Here is a 23,932-nt window from a genome sequence, read left to right on the forward strand (position 1 = left end):
AATAGATGAAGAAACATAAATTCACTCCAGGAGTATGCTCACATCTGATAATGACAGAGGCAGTCTGTAAAATGATTAAGGACTTCAACACCCAAAGACCTACTACCCTAATAATACACGGTCCCATTAATATATAATATTGTCATATCCTGGGTATTACTGGCTAGGCTTGTAAAGGCTCTTGTGTCATTAGCCTAGTAATTGCCTATGAACAATGTATCTTTGGACTAACAACTGACTGCATTTCCAGTTATACTGTTGTTATTAATGCTCAGCCCTTGGCACCACTGTATTTTTCCTCACTATTCATTCCAGAGGCGACTCTTTACCAGGCAGACTCCTCATCTCCTTGGGAGGGAGCCCTCATGGTGAATCATGGTTAGGCCTATGGAGCAAGGAATCTCAAAGAAGAGTTGACAGTGTGCAGCCAGGAGTTCTCATGGCACAGATCGTGTTTCCTAACTGGGAGTGTGGCCATTACAATGACATCAGGTTGGAAACCTCCCATTATATTAGATGTGATCTTGCCTACAAGACAGACTTTTAAAGTTTATTACAGCACTTTGTATATCAGTGCATTGGTGACTGGACACCAGAGAATAAACCTTTAGGGATGGGTGTAACCTCCTTACTATTTACAATACCACATTATGCAGTTTTTGATGTAAAAGCTGCTTTGATTTTTTTTTTCATTTAAATTTGTTTTGGTTAAGCTGAAAATTCCTACCACTATCATGAAAAACTAAAACCGCGATACCTTACCACCTAAATTAGTACATGGGCTACTATATTTCCATGTTAATTACAACAACAGAGAGTCTTGTATCCTAGTAAGGCAAGCTGTCAGCAATATGTCACAGGTGAAGCACTCTACACTGTAAATAAACATATGTGGCGAGTTTTTAGTGAAACCATAACGTAAATAAGTATTGACCCTTCTAAAGAAGCATGTTGTTTTACATCACCCTGACTGTTTTGTTGGTGTATGCAAATCACTGCTAATATCTACACAATTATCTTTTGGGGGTTTTCATAAAGAAAATTCAAACAGATAGTGACAGTAAAACACACCATAATCTTCAGTTTTATTCAAATGCTGTCCATCTTTGATATCTGGAATACAATCACAAATTAAATTAATTGTTCAACAAAGATGCATGAAATGTGCAGTAAGACGTTACATTAAAGAAGTAGCAAGTTAGCACCCTGCGTACATTGCCAGATTATTAAGTCTTTTGGGGAAAAATGTTAAAAAGTATATAGGGAACAAATACAGGTATCTTGTGAAGTATAGATCCTATTAAAAGGTAACAAACAGTGAGTGGGTATGTAAGCATAGTTACCAAGTGTGTGGTGTTTAAGATTCTTGGATTAAAAAAATGAACAACAGAGGGATCTATCTACTTCCAATCTCACCAACATGAGTGTTGAGAAAAATATAAAAAATAAGAAAAACTAGCAGCCTTAAAACTTCATTGATGAGCTCAGTCACAAAAATCATGAAACCCAGGTAGTGTTCCAAAGCAACACACCTTTATTTGTCATAGACAAGCAATTCTCAGAAACAAGATAGCCTGATGCTGTATATGTAACTCAGGTTGCTTGTTGTTAAGTAGGGTGGTTTACGAGTTTGTAAAGAAAGTATATGAATTTTTCTGATGCAGAACTGCCTTCTTGTCTGAAAACGTTTTGATACAATTTGTAAAGGTAATAATTCTTAGCATAAAATTTAGAATATCCTTTACAGATTGCTGTAATATTTCTCTCCATATAATGCTTCAGTACTCTGAACAGGTCATAAAGGAGCACCTGGCCTTGCTAGTAGGTCTCTGTAGATGCCAGTTTATTAAACTGGTGGCACAGTTGCCAAGATATTTTGTCAGTTGTGTAAAGTAAACTTGACTATTTTCTGCTGCTAATTCCTCTTACAGTGGGGACTAGTGTCCTCCCCCAAGTCTCCCTACTCACTATCCTTCTTAGATTCGTGTAGTAAGAACCACACCATGCATTCCAACTGTCCAGAATTCTGTACAATGTTTAGATTTTTGCCTCATATTTTTGGTCTACTTCTCATAAAATTTGCGGTTTCTGGCAAATCGTTGAGATTGCAGCAATCTGAGTTTCAGACTTCAAGTACTTCAGAAAAAAATGTTGTTTTTAGCTACTTTCACAGTTTATAAGAGCAATATTTAAAATCTGTCCCTGATTTAGGCTTTACCCTTCCTCCCCTATATTTTTGGCTTGGTGCATAATTCTTGGACAATGAGATTGAGAAGTATGAACCAGATGTGGGTTTTTGCTCTGTTATCTAGGCAATAAGTTTTCTTTCCTTTCATTGTAGATTTTGTTTATAGGTAGATTTTGTTTATACCTAAGTTCCATCAAAGTGTTTTATATCTAAACTTGATGTTGTATTTGTGGTAAATAAGAAAATGAACATCTATTCAAAGCTGAGGTGTGAGCATGGATTTTAGGTAAACACATCAGTATTTGCTTTGGTTCATTAGAGGTGGGGACTATTGAATTGACTCATCTTTTCATCCACTACAACTAGACTGTTCTTTAGAGAAGTCTCTAAAGATGGTTGGGTTGGTTGTTGACATATACTGGTGTTGTATGGTTTGACCTGAGGGCATGACAGTGGTACAGAAGGAGACAGAGTATGTTTATGAGGCTAAGCCTGAGTAAAATGCTGGTCTGGGGTGGGGATCTACTTGACTGAGAGAGTTTGCAATGTTAAAAACACTGGAACATTGCGGATATTTGGAGAGCTATATGTATCCTAGTTTATGAAGAAAAGTTGCAAGAGGCTCTTGCGTATTGCCATTTTGTTACACTTCTCCTTGTGTATTTTCATTTTGTTACATTTCTCATGCACCTTTGTATGACATTTAATGTCCATCACGCTTATACTCCCTTAAGTAACAAACAGCTTAAAATTAATATTGTGTTTTATCGCTCAAAACAAAAATCAGCTTTACTGTGTAAGACACTTTTCATGAACCTAAACAAAATTAACACAAAACATTTAATCCTTAAAAAGAAAAGTAAACTACATATGTCTTTGGAAGTTCATCTGTTTACATACATTATTGTTTCACTGATAGATAACTGCGGTGGTGGTGCTGCAGTAGCGTTGTCGCCTCACAGTAAGACGTTGCCCTGTTCGTTTCTCAGCTAAAGCATCTTCTGTGTGAATACATGCGTGAATGGGTATATCTTCGTTGAAGGTTGTGCGTCAGGGCTGGCAACTCGGCACATAAAAATCTACTGCCAATCATTAGCAGACCAGAGTTCCGCTGTGGTGAACCCTAACTGGGAAAAGCCTAAAGACACAACAACAATTGTTTCACTGATAGATCATCAAATATGTTAATTTTCAGTGTTGGGGGTTCCATCTGAGACACAGTACTGATAACTTGTCTTTCCAAAGTTATAAGACCCAGCTGTTGCTGCATTTAGCATGGGCACCCTGACCCCATGTGCAAAAATGGGAAAACGCATTCTGGATGGATGGATATAGCAGGTTATATGCCAATTTAGGTAGTAAAGCATTGTGCGTCCAGTCTTTCACATGTCATAACAGACATTCACAGATCCAAGAAAAAATAAAATCATGGGACATTATCAACAAAATCAACTGCAAAAATAACAGTATTGCATTAAAGGTATTTACTTTTGTATTGTGTGTGCTAAGGAATTTAAAGTACACCGATCTCTAAGAGTGTGTTAATAATGTTCACTATGGAAAGTGCAGAATATGGAATGGCTTTATGATTTGCGGATTTCATGGAAGGATTTCTGTACTGACCAAGGTATGGTATGAGATCTTCATTACTCATATTGGGATATGAAGGAGTTCAAGATTCTGGTCAATTTAATTAGAGGTGATGGAGTTCTGTATAAAGACAGACACATCTACAACAGCATTATCTCAATCTACATTTGCTGACCTAAAGGTGTGGTAGGCAGAGAAGCTGGTTATGGAGGGGTTTTGTCACAGTTCTAGAGCCAGGTTTCAGTGACAACATAAATATCCACATTTTCCAGAGTAAAGAAAGCCTGAAGGGATGGTATTTTCTTATTTAAGCTCCTAGCAGAGAGCAGTGTTCCAATGATATTTACGAGATTAGAAATTGTATTTGCAACATTAATAATCTGGCCAAACTGACATTATCTAAAAAGGCATTATGGCACCACAAAGAGTTTGAGCTAATTAATATGTGAGCTCCCTTTGCAGGCTGTTCTTGACAAAATGTCCTCCATCCCTATCCAAGTGGAAATACAGTCTCCCTTCAGAATGATACCAGTTACTAAGGCAATTATTTTTATAGTCAATCATCGTTTGCTCATACTGTGACATCATCCGTTAGTGATGGCAGGATGCTGCAAAAGATAAGTTTCCTTCCAGCCTTAGAAACATAATCAAATAGCTCCATTACGTCCGTCTTTGTATAGTTAAAGGGGGGGGGTACATCTCAAGCCTTTTACAATCAGATCAGAATAATCATGTCATATTCATATTTGGGGTGAATTGATTTGAGTTCCTTAGTGATATGGTGTATTCTGGCACCTAAGAGGCAAATGACTGTTACCTTGTCTTTGTCCAGTCTTGTCAGTTGTGCATTGGTGTGCTGCACCATGGGATCGCCCATAACAACTACATTACCATGTTCAGTGGACCCCTCTTTTAGCCAGTAGGACATGGACACAGACCACTCTGATGACACTTCTGTGTGGCAGTGATGGAAGAATCCATACATGGTATGGCGTGGGTGTCAGTATATAGCTGGGGGTTGGCTATGGTACATAAGTGTGCTGCTAATGCTTGGCTGTGTTGCAAGAGGAGTGCAGTGCTGAGGCTTGGCTGTGGTACATGAATGTGCTGCTGAGCCATGGCTGTTGTATGAGTGTGTTGTTCGGCTTGGCTGTGGTACATTAGTGTGTTCTTTAGGCTTGCCTGTGGTACATGAATGTGATGCTGAGGTTTGGATGTGGTACATGAGCATGTTGCTGTGGCTTGGCTGTGGCACGTGAGTGTGTTGCTGAGGTTTGGCTGTGGTGCATGTGTGATACTGGTGTTTGGATGTGGTGCACCATTGTGATACTGATGTTTGGCTGTGGTACATGAATGTGTTGCTGTGGCTTGGCTGTGGTACACGAGTGTCTTACTGCAGCTTGACTGTAGTACATGAGTGAAATGCTGTGGTTTGGATGTGGTACATGAGTGTGATGCTGAGGCTTGGCTGTGGCATGAGTGTGTTGCTGAGGTTTGGGTGTACTGTATGTATCCACAGTGTCACACCTAGGAGGACTTTTTGGTTTTCCAAGTTATTTTAGGAGTACCGCAAAGGAAAGGCAGGTTTTATGTTACTGTAGCATTGTGTAGGTGTGGTGGTAGTGGAGATAGTTATACTAAGTTTGTGTAACAAATTTAACTGCAGTTACACTAGCTATCTGTGCCTCTCATTTTCAGACTCATTCTGTGGTAAAAGCAAATGTCTGTCATTGAGCATACGGCAGTTTATACACAACTGCTGAGTGCTGGGAACAGATGGGTCAGACTTAGACTGTGGCCTTATGGTCTATAAATGCCAGGTGGTATATGATATGTAATATTTTGGTATTTAATGAGCTTTGGTATCTCAGATGGCAGGGTAGCTGTATGATATATGAAGGGAAAGTGATGCAGTGCAAAAACTGTAAAAACATTGCAAAGTACTAGAATATACCACAACTCAACAACTGTATGAGACATAAGAGGACAGTGAAAACAGTTATAGGATAGTGTAAAATGCTGCAACTTTTTTTCTTTTTTAATTTTTAAAATGTTGCAACTTTTGTACAACATAGCACTATACAGTACAATATGATACTGTACCGTACAGCATGACTCGATGTAGTTGAATGCGGTACATGCCAGTACAGCTCAGTAAAGTACATCACCCATACAGTACAGTATGATACCATTCAGTACAACATAACTCAATGTAGCTGAATACGGTACATGCCAGTACAGCTCAGTATAGTACATCACCCATACAGTACAATATGATACCATTCGATACAGCATAACTCAGTGTAGCTAGATGTGGTACATGCCAGTACAGATAAGTATAGTACATCACCCATTCAGTACAATATGATACCAAAATCACCTACCCTGTCATCTCTGTTCATTTCATCAATTCCAATAGCTTACACTCAACACATATTTCCTTCCATCTCATTTCCTTATACAGCTACAAAGAGATTTAAGTACTGCTAACCTAATCATATCACTTACAAAGCCTATCACTATATTGACCCCCATACTAGGTCTCCTTACCCTAGCCTGCCATTCCACCTCTTACTGTTACCACCACTATACAAACTACCCCTCCCCAACTCTGCCTTATATGCACAATCCACATTACTTCAAAGTAAACATGCACATCTCCCCACGGCTTTTCGGTTCCTCTAAAACTCTACTTTTCTCATTTAGACACATTCATTCCCATAGCTCCACATACAGCTTACTCAAAACTCACAATCTTCCAAACTAAAGCTTCTCCTCTTCTGCTCTCTCCAAGTTGACATCCACCCTAACACAGGTCCCACATTCACCACACACCCAATCCTCACCATCCCATTCACCTCACCCTACAAATCCTAACTCCACTATATCCTCTCACCACTGCCCAATACCAAAAAAGATGTAACTCTGATCTACTCATAACCAATTTCAACCTCAGAAGTATCATGAACAAAGTTCATGAATTCCACACTGCCATTGCCCTGCACTCTCTAGATATAGTTGTGATAACTGAAACCTGGTTGAAGACCCACGTAAAAATGAGGCAATACTTCCCAATGGGTAGATTAGATAAGTTAGGCAGGATCAGATTAGATACATTTAGATTAGCTAGGATAGTCCAATGGGGTGGTGGTATAGCTATAATACACAAAGACTCATTCAATCTAGTACACCTAAACTCTACTCCACCTGACCTCCCCAACTCTGAAATAATGTGCGCATGCCTAGAACTCAACTCCCATAAGTCCATAATTATCATAGCTATTTACCTTCCACCCAGCTAAAAAACAATCTACCATTTAATATATTCTCAGCTGGGCTTCCACCAACTTTTCCCAGGAAACAAGCATACTTGGTGACTTTAACCTAGTTTGACTTATGCGTGCCTCCAAATCTCCCACCAGCTTTATAAACTTATATAAGTTCTGTCAAATTATTAACTATCCTACCCATATAGATAAGCATACCAATAAACAGAGTATTTTGGACTGGATTCTGACAAATAAACCTAATACTAGTTATGATGCGGTCTGCCTTCCTGATACTCTTAGTGACCACTATCCAGGCTATCCAATCAGAGAACATATACATTCAACCAGTAATATCTCATTCAATTTTATCTGTAATAAAACACATTTTCCCCCCTTTATATTTAAGTAATCGTTGCAACAATATGATTGGTCACCTCTTAAATTCCTACAGTTAGACCTTGCCATACAGTACTTTAACAAAACATTCCTAAAAATACTTACTAACTTAGCCCCTATTAAAAAAAATTTGCTCCAAATCCAAACAGCTACCTTAGTTAAAAAAGAAACAAAACGTCTACTTAAGCAAAGAGATAAAGCCTGGACTCTTCATCACGGTAACAAAAATAAAGCAAACCTAACTTCCTACCAACAACTAAGAAATCAGGCTAAAAAACACATAAAAAAGGCAAAAAAATCTTGCTTCCAATCTTGTCAACAAAATACCAAAATAACCCTCAAAAATTCTGCCAATCTATGAACCACCTCTTGAACCCCGACAAACCTACTACTCCACCACGAGCAACAGTTAACTTTAGCGAATGTTTAGCCTCCAGTTCAATGGCCACTTTATCAACTCAATAACTACATTACTAAACACCGCTAATCCACCACTATTTATATCATCCCCCACAGAATTCAGCTCTACCCCTTTCTCCCTTAAGCCAATTCAAACCAGCTACATAAAGAAACTTCTAGGTAAATTAAAACCATGTACTCTTGCAGATGATCAACTTCACAACAAATTTTTAAAACTCGCCACCTCATCCCTTTCCTTATCCCACAGCTATTCTTATCAACCGCTCTATCTCTGAACAGTATATACCTCATCTCTGGAAAATATCTGATATCATATCCCTTCACAAAGGTGGCCCTTCTACAGACCTCTCCAACTATAGACTAATTGCCACTCTCTTGCCACTAGCCAAAATCTTGGAAAAATGTATACACCAGCAAATCCTTGGCTACTTCCGTAAAAACAACCTGCTTTTCAATGCACAGCATGGCTTTTGACCAATACATAGTACCAGTACAGACCTTATAAGTGTCATAAACACCATAAATCTCCACAAAAATAATGGTGACCTCATCTCAGCTACCTTCCTTGACAGGTCAAAAGCGTTTGACACAGTATCTCACCAACAGCCTCATACAATATCAGTAAAACATCCTTAAACCGGTTTCATAGCTATCTTTCTAACCATCAACAAGCCACTAAATGGGATAATAAACTCTCCCGCCTACTACCTGTCACAGTCAGAGTCCCTCAAGTATCCATCCTTGGCCCTCTACTTTTTATCATATTTACCAATGACCTCAGTACCTCCACTAATCTTGCTCTGTTATTCAACACACTGGTGATGCCTCTCTCATGTGCTCTGCCCCATCTACCAAAGAACTGCAAGACAAAACTCAAATTGCCCTACAAAACATCAAAAACTACCTATTTTACCATCAACTTATTTTAAATGTCAATAAAATCAAACTCATGGTTTTCAGTAAATCTGAGGTTACTAACACCCTATTGCCTCTCACTATCTTCTCTACAAATGGCACAAAAATAGAACCAATCGAATAGACAAAACTTGTAGGTGTTGCAATAGATAGTGGCCTAAAGTTCGATAAACATATTGCACTAAGAATCAAAAAAGTGCGCCTAAAACTTGGTACACTCTATAGAGCAAAACCCTATCTAACCAACTATGCCATATTAGCTACTGCCAGATTCTACCTCCTTTCCACCTTTCTTTACTGCTCCCAAATCTTTACCAAACTACATAAAGCAGATTTAAACAACCTTGAAACCTGCTATAATAAAATATCCATATTCCCCTCAAACCTACCTCCTAGATCTCATCATTGTACAGCTCTTCACTACCTTAATTGATAGAACTCCACAACTTACTATTTCTCAACCAGCTAACTATTGGTCATAGAATCATCTACAAACATGAATTCTACCCTGCTCTATCTGACCTTGTTCAACCATACACAAACCTTAAGTCCCATAGGTCATCCAATAAACTCATGCTCAGTGTAACCAGATCTCATAACTATCATGGTGGACTCCTTATCCTCTTATAAAATTGCCAAATCATGGAACTCTCTCTCTCCCCAACATATTCTGTCAACTCCTGACACACATACTTTCAATCAACTCTGAAAACAATATTATGCTAAATACTGGGTATTTTCCTACACATCTCCAGCCTAGTACAGTTATATACTGTCACTTTTCATTAATCTTCTCGACCTATGCCTCTTACAGCTTAAACTCACTTCTATATTCTTTTCTTTGATCTCTCCACAAAAAAAAAAAGTGTTGAGTGATTTGTAGCCCAAACCCACTATGATTTCTTTTATTTGTATTTTCCAGTGTACTGTATCTGCCTTGCATTTCATCCGTATTGGATTTTTACTCTGCAAATATTGTTTCATCTGTATTGTATTTTTTTCTGTAAATATTGTTCCTGGTACATTTTTGTTTATTCACTGTACTACTTTTTGTATTTTTATATTTTTTAGGTATCTGCTGAAAATGGATTTCTTGCCCATTCAGACACAACCTGATAATCAAAAGTAAATAAATAAATAAAATAAAATACAATGCAGTACCACTCAATGTAGCTGAATGCAGTACATGCCAGTACAGATCAGTACAGTACATCACCCATACAGTACAATATGATACCATTTGGTACAGCATAACTCAATCTAGCTGGATATGGTACATGCCAGTACAGATCAGTATAGTACATCACCCATACAGTACCATATGATAACGTACAGTACAGCATAACTCAATCTAGCTGGATATGGTACATGCCAGTACAGATCAGTATAGTACATCACCTATACAGTACCATATGATAACGTACAGTACAGCATGACTCAATGTAGCTGAGTGTGGTGCATGCCAGTACAGCTCAGTAAAGTACATCATCCGTACAGTACAATATGATACCATACAGTACAGCACGACTCAATGTAGCTGAATGCAGTACATGCCAGTACAGATTAGTATGGTACATCACCCATACAGTACAATATGATACCATTCGATACAGCATAACTCAATCTAGCTGGATATGGTGCATGCCAGTACAGATCAGTATAGTACATCACCCATACAGTACCATATGGTAATGTACAGGACAGTACGAATCAATGTAGCTGAATGTGGTGCATGCCAGTACAGATCAGTATAGCACATCACCCGTGCAGTACAATATGATACCATTCGGTACAGCATAACTCAATCTAGCTGGATATGGTGCATGCCAGTATAGATCAGTATAGTACATCACCCATACAGTACCATATGATAATGTACAGTACAGTACGACTCAATGTAGCTAAATGTGGTGCATGCCAGTACAGATCAGTATAGTACATCACCCACACAGTACAATATTATGCCATACAGTACAGCACGACTCAATGTAGCTGAATGCAGTACATGCCAGTACAGCTCAGTATAGTACATCACCTATACAGTACCATATGATACTGTACAGTACAGCACGACTCAATGTAGCTGAATGTGGTGCATGCCAGTACAGATCAGTATAGTACATAACCCACACAGTACAATATGATAACGTACAGTACAGTATGACTCAATGTAGCTGAATGTGGTGCATGCCGGTAAAGATCAGTATAGTACATCACTCATACAGTACCATATGATAACGTACAGTACAGCACAACTCAATGTAGCTGAATGTGGTGCATGCCAGTACAGATCAGTATAGTACATCACCCACACAGTACAATATTATGCCATAGAGCACAGCATGACTCAATGTAGCTGGATATGGTACATGCCAGTACAGATCAGTATAGTACATCACCCATACAGTACCATATGATAACGTACAGTACAGCATGACTCAATGTAACTGAATGTGGTGCATGCCAGTACAGATCAGTATAGTACATCACCCATACAGTACCATATGATAACGTACAGTACAGCACGACTCAATGTAGCTGAATGTGGTGCATGCCAGTACAGATCAGTATAGTACATCACCCATACAGTACAATATTATGCCATACAGTACAGCACGTCTCATTGTAGCTGAATGCAGTACATGCCAGTACAGATCAGTATGGTACATCACCCGTACAGTACAATATGATACCATTCGATACAGCATAACTCAATCTAGCTGGATATGGTGCATGCCAGTACAGATCAGTTTAGTACATCACCCATACAGTACCATATGATAATGTACAGGACAGTACGACTCAATGTAGCTGAATGTGGTGCATGCCAGTACAGATCAGTATAGTACATCACCCATACAGTGCAATATTATGCCATACAGTACAGCACGACTCAATGTAGCTGAATGCAGTACATGCCAGTACAGATCAGTATGGTACATCACCCGTACAGTACAATATGATACCATTCGATACAGCATAACTCAATCTAGCTGGATATGGTGCATGCCAGTACAGATCAGTATAGTACATCACCCATACAGTACCATATGATAATGTACAGGACAGTACAACTCAATGTAGCTGAATGTGGTGCATGCCAGTACAGATCGGTATAGTACATCACCCGTGCAGTACAATCTGATACCATTCGGTACAGCATAACTCAATCTAGCTGGATATGGTGCATGCCAGTATAGATCAGTATAGTACATCACCCATACAGTACCATATGATAATGTACAGTACAGTACGACTCAATGTAGCTGAATGTGGTGCATGCCAGTACAGATCAGTATAGTACATCACCCACACAGTACAATATTATGCCATACAGTACAGCACGACTCAATGTAGCTGAATGCAGTACATGCCAGTACAGCTCCGTATAGTACATCACCTATACAGTACCATATGATACTGTACAGTACAGCACGACTCAATGTAGCTGAATGTGGTGCATGCCAGTACAGATCAGTATAGTACATAACCCAACCCACACAGTACAATATGATAACGTACAGTACAGTATGACTCAATGTAGCTGAATGTGGTGCATACCGGTAAAGATCAGTATAGTACATCACCCATACAGTACCATATGATAACGTACAGTACAGCACGACTCAATGTAGCTGAATGTGGTGCATGCCAGTACAGATCAGTATAGTACATCACCCACACAGTACAATATTATGCCATAGAGTACAGCACGACTCAATGTAGCTGGATATGGTACATGCCAGTACAGATCAGTATAGTACATCACCCATAGAGTACCATATGATAATGTACAGTACAGCACGACTCAATGTAGCTGAATGTGGTGCATGCCAGTACAGATCAGTATAGTACATCACCCATACAGTACCATATTATGCCATACAGTACAGCACGACTCAATGTAGCTGAATGTGGTGCATGCCAGTACAGATCAGTATAGTACATCACCTATACAGTACCATATGATAACGTACAGTACAGCACAACTCAATGTAGCTGAATGCAGTAGATGGTAGTAGAGTTCCCATCACAATTATCATGCTCATCATCATCTTTGACCCCCTTTATTCCCATTTTCTACATAGGGTTTAAGTGCTATCTGTCATCAGGTGATGTTATACCACCAGACTGCACACATTTCCTTTTTTTTTAATATATTGCTTCTTTTACCTATTCACAAACTTTAATATTGTCAGCTTTTGTTCATTTATATATAGTACTAACATCTGGTTATCACAAAAAAGGGACTGTAATCTCAGTGGGTTTACCCACTTAAATATCTATTTGTGCACACTGTAAGTATAAAACAATGACAAATATGCTTGTTTTGTCTTAAAAATATGTGTCATTTTTAATTGCTAATTGCTAATTGCTAAATAAGTTGGGATGTTGTAATGGGATGGCATGGCACAATGAAGTTATTTCACAACACTACAGAGATTTGTTTCAGAGGGAAATTTCTAGATAGCGGAAAGCACTGAGTCAATTTTTTTTTTGTTTTTTTAACAAGAAAGACCTTTATTGAATTATCACTTACAACACAGGCAAGCATACATTTATATAAATAATAACAAACCATATTGACATATTTTCAGTTATAAACATTACATATCACATATAATCTTCTATACAGTCATCCTTAAAAACATTATTCTGCATGTAATGTTACCACAGCTCCCATTTTTTATATAATTTGCTCCTGCCCTTTCCCAAAGATCTCACTTCCAGTTCTTTTATCTCTGTTACTATATTCACTACTTCTAGTATGGTTGGTTTAGATATTGATATCTGTTTTCCAGTAACTGCTTTTCTGGCAGCCTCCAGAAATAAACTCAGCAAAGTCTTACTGTGCCTAAATAATTCTGATACTGTATCACAGTTAAAAAGATATAATGTTCTTAGTTACACCAATTTTCTCACCCTGTATTTCTCACAGAGTAGTCTGCAGGGAGTTTTTAAAAGTCTGTAAACTCATTACAATCCCAAAAAATATGTTCCAAATTATCTCTTAATTCACCATTACATCTTCAACATTTGCAAGCTACCTGAGAAAAAATTCTTTGGAGTACACTTGGAGTATAAAAATACATATGCAAACACTTCCAAGTAAAATCCTAAATCTTCTTAACTTTACTGCATATTTGGGAGTCATACATGTATCCCCCCATTGTTTCTTTGTGAATTCCTTACCCAGTTTCTCTTTCCAATCCATTCTAACCTCCAGTTATCATGCAATATTTTATATGCCCTACTATTTATCATTGTTTTAACAGCAGCTCCTGTTCTAGATTTGAAGGAGAACTCTACCAGTGCTGGTCTTTCATTTAGGATCCCCCTATGCCTTTCTCTTTGCTTATACTCAGATTTCAATCCCTGATAGGGAAGGAATCTCTAGCCAGCAGTCCAAATGAATTGCTGGCCTCTTCCCATTCTTTTATCTTGTCCTCTTCAATTATTTGTTTCCATCACCCTTTCTTACACATTTTTATATTTTCTTTTTGCTTTTCCTTACATAATGACAAATTAGAACCCTGCTGGTGATGTAATATTTAATCTGAATACGCATAATTCAGTTGGAACTCAAGGTTTAACTCTATTTTTTCAGGTATTCTGCAACTGCAAAACTGAAGACGTTACAAAGACAGATAACTGTCCAGCTATCTGGTATATTTAAATATATAGATAGATACATAGATAGATAGATAGATAGATAGATAGATAGATAGATAGATAGATGGGGATATATAAACATATATCTGTATAAAGTGTAATTAGTATAAAAGCCTTTTGTATGTATACTTACTGTTTTCTTATTTTGCATTATACTATTTTCTTATTTTGCATTATAAAATTTAGTTTACTTGTATTCCTTGACATTGTTGATATTGTATATCTGAAAGATTTTGATTATACTGCATTTACTGGAGCTTTTCTCCCTGGGCCTCCACTGCAAAGGGGTCTTTACACCAAGTTAGACTTCCCCGGTTAACAAATGTAAACTAAAATGATAAATAAATAAATAAATTAATTAATATAAATATATATACATACTCACACACATCACATAGATCACAGACAGATAGATAGATAGATAGATAGATAGATAGATAGATAGATAGATAGATAGATAAACATGTTTGTGAGTGGGTGTCCCTTTTTAATTCCCGCAATATTAATAAAGAAATTAATTGTAATGTAAAACTACAGTCTGTTTTTTATTATAACTGCATTTAACTCAGCTTATATTTTTGTAGTGGGCACTGACAATATTCCAAAAGATTATTTTTGTTTGGATATTAGGATGGGTCATGTTTCTTCTTGTGTTTTCTGTGTTTCATTCATTCCACAAACTTGGGAACATAGGAACAAGGGAACAAATCGAGACAACTGATCAGAGGGACCATAAGAGGCCTAGCCATACATACCTTCAAGTAGACACACTTAAAAGTACTTAACAACTTTTAAGAGTATTTAATGGCTCCCACCTTCCAAATCAAGCAAGGATGTGTATGATAATCCTGGTGTAAATCTGTGCATACCCATCCAGTCATTGAGACTAGCCTTAAAGGGAGACAAAGTTCTGCCTTGCTTGACCTGCGGTGAGAACTTATTCTGTAGTCTAGGAATATGTTGATTTAGCAGCCTATCCTTCTATTGACTCTTGTTTATTTGTCTGTGTAAATTTAGGCTCTTAATTTGAATGCTTGTAAAACTACTGGCTTTGTGAAGAAATAGGAGGTCAAATAGGACTGGACCTTTCATTCCTCAGAAAGGAAGACACGGGTCACCTTGGAGCAGCTGGTTGGCTATAGAGTATATGGAGAGTTGGGCTAATCTATCAAGATAGTTGCAGCATTTGAATACTTTAATTTTTTTCTGTTTTAAGAATCATTGGGTCCTTTCCACTTGAGTGATATGCGCAGATCTGAACATACCAATAGGGTATTTTTTTATTTTGCTTTTGTTTAGTCAGTTTGCCTGACTTGGTTTAGTAAAAAAAATAAACACTTTCATTGGAGGCCTGGGGAGAAACATAATGATGGGTCTGATATGGGAAGAATACAGTAGTAAGATGACTTCTTTGGATCTTGGAAATATTCCCCAAGAAATTAACTGAGCTAAATAAAAAAAATTCCTGACTATGGTAGAAACATGATTATCGAATGAGACATAAAAGAGAGAATTAGTCTGAGACAATTATCCAGTCCAGGATGGAGCTGTTATTTGTAGTTTTATTGTAGGTTGTAGGGATATTAATGAGTTGGATTAGGCCAAAAAGATTAATACTAACGTTTGGAAACTTAGGGGAGAACATGAGGTAGTCAATATTAAATTCACCTGATATGATTTTTTTCATTTGGAAAAGACTGGGTTAACCAGAAAAGAATGATTTCAATGTTTTCTATGCTTTTTTTATGGATGGACGATAGAGGACAGCATTACAGATTTTATATAATTGTTTAATTTATGAAATGAAATGAATAAATCAGCATTCTGGAATTTGGGCAGAGTGTTGGTATAGGGAGTTATACCTAGTGAGGTAGAATAGAAGAGAACTATATCATCTGCTTTTTGATGGACAGTCAGCCCTGATAATGTTATAGCTAGGGGACTTATAGGGCAGAGTTTGGTTGAGAAGTTGTAAGTCATAACCCATTCTTATAGCATAGTATTAAAAGTATATTATGAAAAATGTGTCTTTTCAATGAAGTAAAACACAGAGATCCCAGGACCACAACACATAGAACTGTTTTGAAGGCTGTGTAATACTTAGAAACAATAATCATCATAATTTGTTGATTTATTTGTTTTATTTATGAGAATTTTTACCCAGGATAATTAGGTTGAGTTATAGCCATTCCAGACAAGGCAGGGAGAAATGCTGATTCTCCATTCTTGTTGTTTTGTCTCTTTTCTTTTCTATTTTAATGTTCATCTTAACATTATCTGTTTTCCTTCCTGTTCTTTGTCTTTATTTAACCATTTTTAAGTCATTAAGTTATTCTAAATGTGTGTTTTTGTTGCCTCTGACCCCCCTGCTTCTGGATAAAATATTATAAGCATTTTAAGCTTTTATTCAGTAATTCTAGTAAATAGCTGCTCTTTATTTGTCTTTTAAGTGATTTAACCTTTGAAATAAAATCTTGGTTGCCCTTTTGTAAGAAAAAAATATAAAACAGGATTTGTGCCAGGTGAATGGAGGACAGCGACAGCTACAACAGACCTGGTTAAATAGAGACCCATAAGCCTGTGCAGCATAACCTGAAAGGCTATGAAAAGGATCATTCAACAACTAATAAAGGATATAAGTAACCTACCAACTCTTGGCCCAACCCAGTTCAGTGTTATCAAGGGTAGTTCTTGCCTACTTAACCTGATTAACTTCTTTAAAAAATCATTGAGACAATGCACTAGGGCAAATCAGTGTACACTGTATATGTGGACCTTGCAAAGATATTTAACACCATCTTACATTAAGACATTTTACAGAAACATTTCCAGCTAAATGTTTAGCCATATGTAACTTACTGGATGGCAAATTGGCTTACAAATACAACACAGGAAATAATGGTGGGTAACTCTACCTAATCAAAGAGATCTGTCTCTAGTGGATAAGTTCAGGGTTCAATCCTTGGAACACTTTTCTTAGGCATTTACTCTTAGACATTTACGTCATGGAGGGTACAGCTAATGTTAAATGATTGGGCAGACCAATCTACAGATGACAGCAAACTTGGTGCCATCATAAACCTACCATGATCCTATTAGAGTGCCTATCCCAAAAAATAGTTGGTGCTAAAACCAGGGACTGAATGTAAATACCAAGAAGTATATAATCATATCTTTAGCAAACATGACTTCCCTTGTAACTAACACTTCGACAATACCTCCCTGAAAACTGATCCTATATGTAAGATCTGGGAACCTATGCTGACGATGAACTACCATTGATCACACGCACCTTCAATTATAAGGAAATCTTTTTTCTCAAAGCACAGCTTATATTGAACGGTAATGCATACAGCCCCGGGGATATGATTGTTCCTCTGTACTTAGCACTCATGATGCTGATCAGAGATTATACTGCCCCTAGTGGTATGTATTTTTACAAACACCTGTCAAGGTATGACTGCAATACTTCCTCACTAAAACATCAAGGCCTAAAATCCTAAACTTTATGCTGACAACATTACAGCCTTGTCTCTAATCTTGGTATCATACAGGCTACTGCAAGGCAACCTTACCTCGGCCTCTCATATAGAGCTTCAACAACAGACCCTCTTCTGTCAGACTTATTACATATTCAGAAGTCCAATGACAACAGAAATACTTGGTCAAGGGACCTCAGTCCCTTTTGCAAGATTAACCAAACATGTTAGAGGGATGAGTGTGCATCATAGAGAATACCACCTTTATGGAACCGGATTTACCTCCATATAAAGCAGAGAACGTCTCTTACTCTATTCAAAGATAACGTAGACAAATGGACAGGTAACTGCAAATTCACCCATGCTTACATGCCAATAGCCCTCATAGATTGTGGAACATTTAAGTGCACAACATATACTTATGCTACCCAGCTTTGGACATTCATATTGCAAATTATAAGGGATAATATTTACCATTTTAACCATAGCAGGGTTAGGTTTCTTACAATCCTCACACCTCAATAGTCTAGTATTTATGAACCTTTAAACAGAGAACCATAATGAGTTGATTAAGTTCTGATTGCTTCCAGGTGGAAGGGGTAGTGTTTCCAATAATTGTTTTAATTATCTGAGGCTAAGAACCTTTTAGCTAAGTCTTCAGCTACTGTTTGTACCAGTCTTAGATTCTCCGTCAGAAGGCTAAGTGCCTAAGATTGAAAAAGAGAGCTAAGTGGCTGGAAATTCTCATTATTTTACCTGCTTTTAAATTCATTTTAATGATCTATATCTGTCCTAGCTGTTTTCTTTAGCTTTTTTTCTTCTGGTTTTCTCTCTTATGTCACACTTTGCATCTGTTTTAAATCATTTTATTGTCTCTGATTTTACAGTGCCTGATAAAAGAGCTGTAAACATTTTAAGTCCTTATCTAGTAATTCTAGGGAATACTTGAATTTTTTTTCCCTTGTAAGTAATTTGACTTTTGAAATTTAATCCTGGTTGCCCTTTTGTGAGAGAAACTGAGAACCAGACTGAGTTGCATCAGTTCTGATTTCTTGCAGGCAGTGGTAGGGTTTTATTTAATTGCTTTTATTCTCTGATGCCAAGAATGTTTTAGTTAAGTCTTCAGCTTCTGTTTGTGACAGAGTCAGGCTGTTTATCAAGAGGCTGTGGCTCTCCCACCGTACAACTTCAGATCATAGAGTCATAGGATGTTCCTAATCTAATGACCACTAGGGCCCTTGCAAGCCCAGACTGCTCACCCCAAACCTATTTGGACCCCAAGTTTCATGGGTGTCTATATGAAGAGGGCATGTTAGTAGGGAGATAGCCAAGGAATTTATGTATATAAGGGGTGATATTTAGGATATTGCTTTTCTTATTAATGGCTTCTGTCCTAAGAGACATGTGGACCAGACTGGGGCTAAATTTATGATTCCCCATCCAATTGTCAAGATTCCATTTGAATAGGGTCAGTGATGAACTCTGTTTTGTATGACTGGGGAGCCTGTTCAATTGTGTGGGGATCCTTCAGGATTAGATCTGAGGAAGCCCTGTAAATCAGGCATAGATCCGCTCTCAGCATGGGCGCCGGAACCACAGAGCGAGGGGGAGAAGGCGCCACCCCACTTTTACAGCTACAAGACCTATTTTAGGACCCATGCGTGCATCGTACATGTAAATTTTAAACTCAGATGTGCACGGGTTCCCAATCACATCATTGCTACCACATTTATTTATTGTGAAACTGCTGCCTGGCTTGTCTGTATGGTAAGCACTGCTCCATTTATTTATTGTGAAACTGCTGCCCGGCTCGTCTGTATGGTAAGCACTGTTTCATTTATTTATTGTGAAACTGCTGCCTGGCTCATCTGTATGGTAAGCACTGCTCCTCCATTTATTTATTGTGAAACTGCTGCCTGGCCTGTCTGTATGATAAGCACTGCTCCATTAATTTATTATGAAACGGCTGCCTGGCTCGTCCATATGGTAAGCACTGCTCCTCCATTTATTTATTGTGAAACTGCTGCCTGGCTCGTCCGTATGGTAAGCACTGCTCCTCCATTTATTTATTGTGAAACTGCTGCCTGGCTTGTTTGTATTTATGCTGTGAAACTGCTGCCTGGCTCGTATTTATGCTGTGAAACTGCTGCCTCGCTCGCTCGTATTTATACTGTGAAACTGCTGCCTGGCTCGTATTTATGCTGTGAAACTGCTGCCTGGCTCGTATTTATGCTGTGAAACTGCTGCCTCGCTCGCTCATATTTATGCTGTGAAACTGCTGCCGGCTCATATTTATGCTGTGAAACTGCTGCCTCGCTCGCTCGTATTTATGCTGTGAAACTGCTGCCTCGCTCGCTCGTATTTATGCTGTGAAACTGCTGCCTCGCTCGCTCGTATTTATGCTGTGAAACTGCTGCCTGGCTTGTATTTATGCTGTGAAACTGCTGCCTCGCTCGCTCATATTTATGCTGTGAAACTGCTGCCTGGCTTGTATTTATGCTGTGAAACTGCTGCCTCGCTCGCTCGTATTTATGTTGTGAAACTGCTGCTGGCTCATATTTATGCTGTGAAACTGCTGCCTAGCTCATATTTATGCTGTGAACTGCTGCTTGGCTCTCGTATTTATGCTGTAAAACTGCTGCTTGGCTTGTATTTGTGTGTGTGTGTGTGTGTGTGTGTGTGTGTGTGTGTGTGTGTGTGTGTGTGTGTGTGTGTGTGTATGTGTTTGTCTCTATGATGTTTTTCTAACAGAATATTCAAGGATTTCTACTGTGATGTATGCATGTTTACTTGAGCTGAATGCAGTGTTCGCTTTATTGAACTTACATTGCATTCTGTTGTCCTTTAGCCAACACAACATCATGCTGGGCTTGAACAAAGTAAAAAGTGATAATACATTTTCTGAAGGTTAATTCTCTTAACTAGTTTGCATCTACACTTTTAGAGAAAGTAATTTCAATTGATTAATTGTGCATTTATATTGCTAGTTGTGCTTTGGATATAGAGATAGGAATCTTATGCAAACACCTTACATTTATAAACTCTCTGTGGCCCCTTTTTCCAGGCAATGAAGTAGTGTGAGAGATCCCTTTGATGTGGAATTATTTAGATGACTGACTTCTGCAGATATTTTGCATATTTACTGATATTGGTGGTGGATTGTAATGACAGAAGTTTAAGTGGCCTTTTATGGTTGAAATTTTCTGAAATAGGTAGTTTTGTCATTATTGTTTTATACATTTTGTTTCATTGCTTACTAGAAGACTGTTCAAAATTACAAATTTAAAACACATTCTAACAACTGGTGCTGTTTTTATGCAAGGGATATAATTTAATACAATCAGGAAGGTGAATCAAAGAATGCATACATGTATGCATGGCCCTAAAAATGTGTTTGAAAACAGCTCAGAGGAAAGTGTGAAAGGCTCAAAATCATGGGCAAATTTTAAACTTTCCTCTTGTTACCAAAGCAATGGATGAAGGTAAAACAGTTCACACCACATTACCTTGATCTGGCTAAGCCTTTTAACACAATCCCCTACTCAGATGTAGTACAAAACATGAATAATGTAGGAGCAAACACTTGCATCACTAGCTGGATTGCTAACTTGCTCACAGGATGCAGGAAATCAAAATAGGAGAAGAGACCAGTCACCAATGGAGTCCTCCAGGGTGCGGTGCTGAGACTTTCTGTTTGGCATATACATCTCAAAAGTAAAAGGAAATACCAAAGGGCTTTGGCCAGCTAAGTCTGAGATTACTGCAAGCTAGGAGCAATTATTGAATCCCTAAATTACTTAACCATCATGCAGGAAGGCTTGTCCCAAATAATAACTGGTGTCAAAATCATGACAATGCCCTCTGAGGACTGACCCAATTGTTTGGCATTTGGGAATTTGTGTGTACAGTGACCTAACTTTTGATAAACATGTGCCCAGAGTAATAAGAAAGCCTTTCTATATTGCACAGCTTATAAACAAATTGATCATCTAGATCTAGAGATGTTGTTATCCCCCTTTGACCTATTGAGAGCTTTGTAATCATTTTGTATAATGCCCACTTTTGCATGCATCTGTCCAGCCCCATGCAACAATTGGAATACCTTCAGAGATACCTTACTAAAAAGATACAAGTCCTAAAAAATAGGTCTTGCATGGACCACCTCAAAGATTTATTACTATACTCAATATCCTACAGAGTGCTTAGAGGTGACATGTCTGGCATACAAGGCATCCTCCGACCTAATCCAGATGGACCTACTGAACATCAGCAAGTCAAATGGCATCAGAAATACTCAGTCCAGGATTCTAAACTGAATGTTGTGGAGGGATGGATATATATCACAGAGACTACCACTGGTCCAGGACAGACTATACATAAAAATAAAACATAGCTCATCTGTCCATATTCAAATGCAACTTGAATCTAAGGATGGGAAATAGAAAATGTACTCCAGGATTGCCCCGCATGCCAATAATGGACAGAGGCAGTTCCTAAATGCTGTATCCCCTCAAATTATCTATGGTATGATCACAGTTATTCTCACTAGGGCTAATACATAATTATCAGCCATGGGATAGGTAAGACCAATCATAAAATGTTAATTCAAGCACCAAAAGGGAATTGGCTAAGCTTAAAATGTCCTCCAAGTGCACCTATGTTGTGGTAATAAATAGTTATAAAAAATTCCCCTTTTTAGATCACTAAGTGCCCCTCTCACCCTCCACCTCCCCAGTCTTCAACAGCTTCCGGCACCTATGCCTCTCAGCAGCCTGTAGGTGACTGAATGCAAAGGCAGAGCCTTTAGAAATTCTGGTGAGAAATGTTTGTGGATGTTCCAACTGCTGCAAGTGTCTGGATAGGTGTATGCCAAATGATATGGGGGGGAGTAGAGTGCTACTATAACTTTTTTTAACCTGAATTCCATACTCTTACCTATAAGTTGGGTGACATAATATAATTTTCTTGCTATCTTAGCTACATGTTTATCAATGGCCAGATGGGTGTCTATATGTGTTCTGAGACTCCTTACTACTAGGTCAGCTCTTAGGGGTGTTTTATCAATGCAGTAATTAACTTGGTTTGCCAGTTTTCCAATGGGGATTATAATCCATTTTTGGGACTTTGAATTTTAGGCCATGCCTTTGGCACCAATCATTTGCCTGTGTTAAACTCTCTTGAAAGATGTTGGTGTCTTGGGGGGAGTCAATAATAGCTCCCAATTTACAGTCATCTATGAACTTGGTAAGCCAGAGGCCTTGAATGTTAGCCTTGACTTCCAAAAAGTAGATGACAAACAGGAGTGGGCCCAGCACTGAGTCCTGGGCTACTCTGCCAGTAACCAGTCTGTTGGTGGAGTTGGCCTCACTGTTCCTGACTTCAAGGGTCTTGTCTGTTAGCTAATTGGCAATCTAGTGAGTTATGCAAGGATTAATGCCTAGCTTAGGCAGCTTGTCAAAAATGCATAAGTGGGGTATTGTCCAGGTCAAGATTGGCAGTATGCACTGTTTTACCCTCATCCATTGAATTGTTGATGCTCTCAAAGAAGTCTATTGGGTTAAGCAGGCATGACCTTCCCTTAGCAGAGCAAAATTGGGATGGGTTCTGTGTCTGTAGGTTGCCAATGTCCTTGTCTATCATTTCCATGATAATTCATTCTATGGCTTTGCATATTTTGCTTGTTAGACTAATAGGTCTGTAGTTCCCTAGGTCGATTGACGGTCCACCTTTATGGAGGGTAATGACTGTTATGGACCTCCACTCACTTGGAACATAGATGTTTTTTGGGCTATAGTTGGATTGCCTTAAGTGTAACTGTGTACATTGTCGGGACCCATAGAGGTATTATTCTTGTCTTCAGCAAGTGCTATCAGCACCTGGTCTCTGATAATAGTTGGGGGAAGTATACTGGAGGGGATTTAATTTGGAGAAGCTGGAGGGGAGTGGTGGGTGAAGTTTGAGCTTAAGTCATCAGTAAGAAGATTTGCTATGTCACCCGTACT

General features: G+C 38.3%; 1 protein-coding gene across 1 annotated transcript in view; it reads right to left on the reverse strand.

Moving 5' to 3' along the window:
• Nucleotides 1-2,952: 2,952 nt before the first annotated feature.
• Nucleotides 2,953-23,932, reverse strand: part of LOC122807957 (asialoglycoprotein receptor 1-like) — a 363,119-nt gene continuing 342,139 nt past the window's right edge. The window contains exon 5 of the mRNA XM_044078988.1: nt 2,953-3,004. Within this exon, the coding sequence (XP_043934923.1) occupies nt 2,953-3,004 (52 nt within the window). The remainder of the gene's footprint in view (nt 3,005-23,932) is intronic.

This window comes from Protopterus annectens, chromosome 8.part0 (genome assembly GCF_019279795.1).
Source record: "Protopterus annectens isolate FY-2018-M chromosome 8.part0, PAN1.0, whole genome shotgun sequence".
Taxonomy (NCBI): Eukaryota; Metazoa; Chordata; order Ceratodontiformes; family Protopteridae; genus Protopterus; species Protopterus annectens.